Below are 3,328 nucleotides of genomic sequence, written 5' to 3' on the forward strand. Positions count from 1 at the left end.
TTTTTTTTTTTTGTCAGTCATAAGGCCTGAACTCTGGGCCTGGACACTACTCCTCAGCTTTTCAGCTCAAGGCTAGTGCTCTACCACTTGAGCCATAGCTCCACTTCCAGCTTTTTCTGCTTATGTGGTACTGAGGAATTGAACCCAGGGCCTCATATATGCAAAGCAAATACTCTACCACTGAGCCATCTTCCCAGCCCCACTTTTTGCTTTTTAGAGATTGATTGGAAATAAGAGTCTCATGTACTCCTCCTGCTTGGGCTGGCTCCAAACTGCAACCCTCAGATCTTAGCTTTCTGAGTAGCTAGGAATACAGGCATGCTCACTTAGCATCTTTACATTGAACCTTCTTTTTTTATTTCTTCTTTTTTTTGGGGGGTGTCAGGGTACTTGAACTCTGGGCCTGGGTACTGTTGCTGACTCTTCAGCTCAAGGCAAGTGCTCTACCACTAGAGCCACAGTACCACTTCAAGTTTTCTGGTGGTAACTATACTTTCCTGCCCAGGCTGGCTTTGAACCATGATCCTCATATCTCAGCCTCCTGAGTAGCTAGATTATAGGTGTGAGCCACTGGCACCTGGCTGAACCTTCTTTTTCTGGGCTTCTAGAGACCGTTTAGAAGGAGCTATTCGCTTACAAGAACAGGACATGGAAAAGTCACAACAGGTCCTGAGCACCTATGAGATCCTTGGGGAGGAGTTTGACAGGCTGGTAAAAGAGTATACCCAGCTCAAACAGGCAATGGAGAACAAACGCTGGGCCCTCCAAGAGTTCAACAAGGCCTGCAGCTGAGCTGAGCTAAGCTGAGTCCAGCCAAGTCAAGCCAGGAAGTATGGCTCCTACACAGTCACTACTGCCTTCTCTCCTTGCTAAGAACCACCACACTGAGGCTGCCTCCATTACAGCAGGATGTGAGAATACTTGCTTAAAACATCTGCTGTAATTTAGGCACCCTCTTGGTTTCTCTCCCTTGTTTACAATAACTGGATTTCTCCTGGGAATATAGCTATCTGCATACCATAGCTGCTTGTCTATGTCAGCCCTGTATTATATTGGATTAACTCCTAAATAAAGTGATAATATTATTTCTTAGGATTTGAGTCATTTTCTTGGGCAATGATGGAAATAGAACATCGAAGTCTGTGTGACTGATGGTTAAGGAGGGAGAACTCGGAAATAAAGACAGAGCTGAGTGCTGGTGGCTTACACCTGTAATCCTAGCTACTTAGGAGGCTGAGATCTGAGGAATATGGTTTGACACCAGCCCAGGCAGAAAAGTCCATGAGACTCTTATCTCCAATTAACCACACAGACACACACACACAAAAGAAAAAACCCACAAGTGGAGCTGTGGCTCAAGTGGTAGAGTGTTAGCTTTGAGTAAAAAAAGCTCAGGGACAGGGATCAAGCCCAGAGTTCAAGCTCCAGGACCAGCAAAAGAAGAAGAAGAAAGAGAAGAAGGAGGAGGAGGAGGAGAAGAGCCAGATCTATAGTACTTACACAGAAAGTAGGATATAGAAGTGCCAGACTGCCCTCATCTAGTTCTAGAGCTCTGTTCTGGGAGGGCAAAAGTGGATTAAGGCTGAGTTCATCTAGAAGAACTTGAATTGCCAGAGAAGTTCTAGGTGCTGAAAAAAAGCATGCACATAGCTCAGTTGTAGTAAAGCACACAACCACTTATGCTCCTGTGGTTTAAGAGGATTACATCCCTCCAAAAGCAGAGGGTGCAAAGAAATCACCCTGAGGTGCCAACCCCCACAGGCTGCTTTGCTGAGAATAGGGCAGTGTCTGGCTGGTTTTGGAACTGAGGACTGAGAACATAGAAGTCTTCTTATCTTTATTCAGAAGAACCCACTCAGCTTCCTGACTACTTTCTACAGAGACATTCTTCAGCTAGGGTCAAATAATGGTCTGGATTCACATGGGAAAAATTAAGGTCTTAATCTTGACATTCAATCTGTAAATTGTGCTGATAGCTAGGATTACAGGCATGAGCTACCAGCACCCAGTGGGCACTCTTATTTTTGTATTCAAATGCTGACCCCCTCAAATAAACCAATAAACTTTGGGGAAAAAAACGTATAGTCAATACTGCTTAGATTTATTGTGTTTGGTTTTTTTCAAACCTATAGGAAAGTTAAAAGACTAGTTAGGAAGGTCAGATAAGTTGATGTTACAGAAATGAACCCTAAGATATGTATTCAAATGTTTTTTTTTTCCTTTCAGGTGATTGTTTCTAACACATTTATAAGATTATTTCTTTGTTGCTTTGTATGTCCCTCCCCCATGGTATAACCCCTGCTTTCACTGTATTTGATGTTGGTATAATTTGTGGAGGGGAAGGGAAAAAACAAATCGTTTAAATAAGGATACAGGTGGATCCATTGCAACAATGAGATGTACAAGTCATTATGTGGAAAAACGAACTTTACAACTTTGGTGGGGGAGAGGATTGGGTGAGGGGGTGGGGGGAAGATGGGAAGGGATGGGAAGGGGAAACAAAGGAGGAGGCTACAATGCTTGATAAGAAATGTACTCATTGGGCTGGGAAGGTGGCTCAGTGGTACAGTGCTTGCCTTGCATGCATGAGGCCCTGGGTTCGATTCCTCAGCACCACATAAGCAGAAAAAAAAAGCCAGAAGGGCACTGTGGCTCAAGTGGTAGAGCGCTAGCCTTGAGCTGAAGAGCTGAGGGACAGTGCCCAGGCCCAGAGTTCAGGCCTCATGACCAGACCCCCCCCCTCCAAAAAAAAAAAAAAGAAATGGACAAGGAAAGCTTTCACAACTGATCAAAATCTCCTATTACTTCAATGGAGACACTAGGGAACTGGGAGTTAAATTAGATTTCTAACTGCCCGAGCAAACCAAAATTGCTTCTAAGATAGTAATTCTCACTCTGGCTCCCTTAACAGTAAGGGGCTGGATGTCATGCTATTTTTTTTCCTATTTCAAAAATCGTAAAGAAAACTGAGCTAGGCACCAGTGGCTCACATCTGTAATGCTAGCTACTCAAGAGGCTGAGATGTGTCAGCCTGGATAAGAAAGTTCATGAGACTTTTTTTTTTAAGCCAGTACTGAGGCTTGAACTCAGGGCATAGGCTCTGTCCCTGAACTCTGTGCTCAAGGCTAGCTAGCACTCTACTTGAGCCAGAGCGCCCTTTCTGGATCTTTCTGTTTATGTGGTACAGAGGAATCAAATCCAGGGATTCATGCATGCTAGGCAATCACTCTACCACTAAGCCACATCCCCAGCCCCTCCATGTGACTCTTACTTCCAATTAACCAGTAAAAACCAGAAGTAGAGCTGTGACTCAATTGGTAGAGTGCCA

At 44.2% G+C, this 3,328-nt stretch overlaps 1 protein-coding gene across 1 annotated transcript in view; it reads left to right on the forward strand.

Annotated features, from left to right (window-relative positions):
* Positions 1-1,092, forward strand: part of Haus4 (HAUS augmin-like complex, subunit 4) — an 11,628-nt gene extending 10,536 nt beyond the window's left edge. Inside the window, exon 7 of the mRNA XM_013025329.1 lies at positions 611-1,092. Coding sequence (XP_012880783.1) covers positions 611-792 — 182 coding nt within the window. The 3' untranslated portion in view covers positions 793-1,092. The remainder of the gene's footprint in view (positions 1-610) is intronic.
* The last annotated feature ends 2,236 nt before the right edge of the window (positions 1,093-3,328 follow it).

Source organism: Dipodomys ordii, unplaced genomic scaffold, assembly GCF_000151885.1.
Source record: "Dipodomys ordii isolate 6190 unplaced genomic scaffold, Dord_2.0 Scaffold84, whole genome shotgun sequence".
In the NCBI taxonomy this organism is placed as follows: domain Eukaryota; kingdom Metazoa; phylum Chordata; class Mammalia; order Rodentia; family Heteromyidae; genus Dipodomys; species Dipodomys ordii.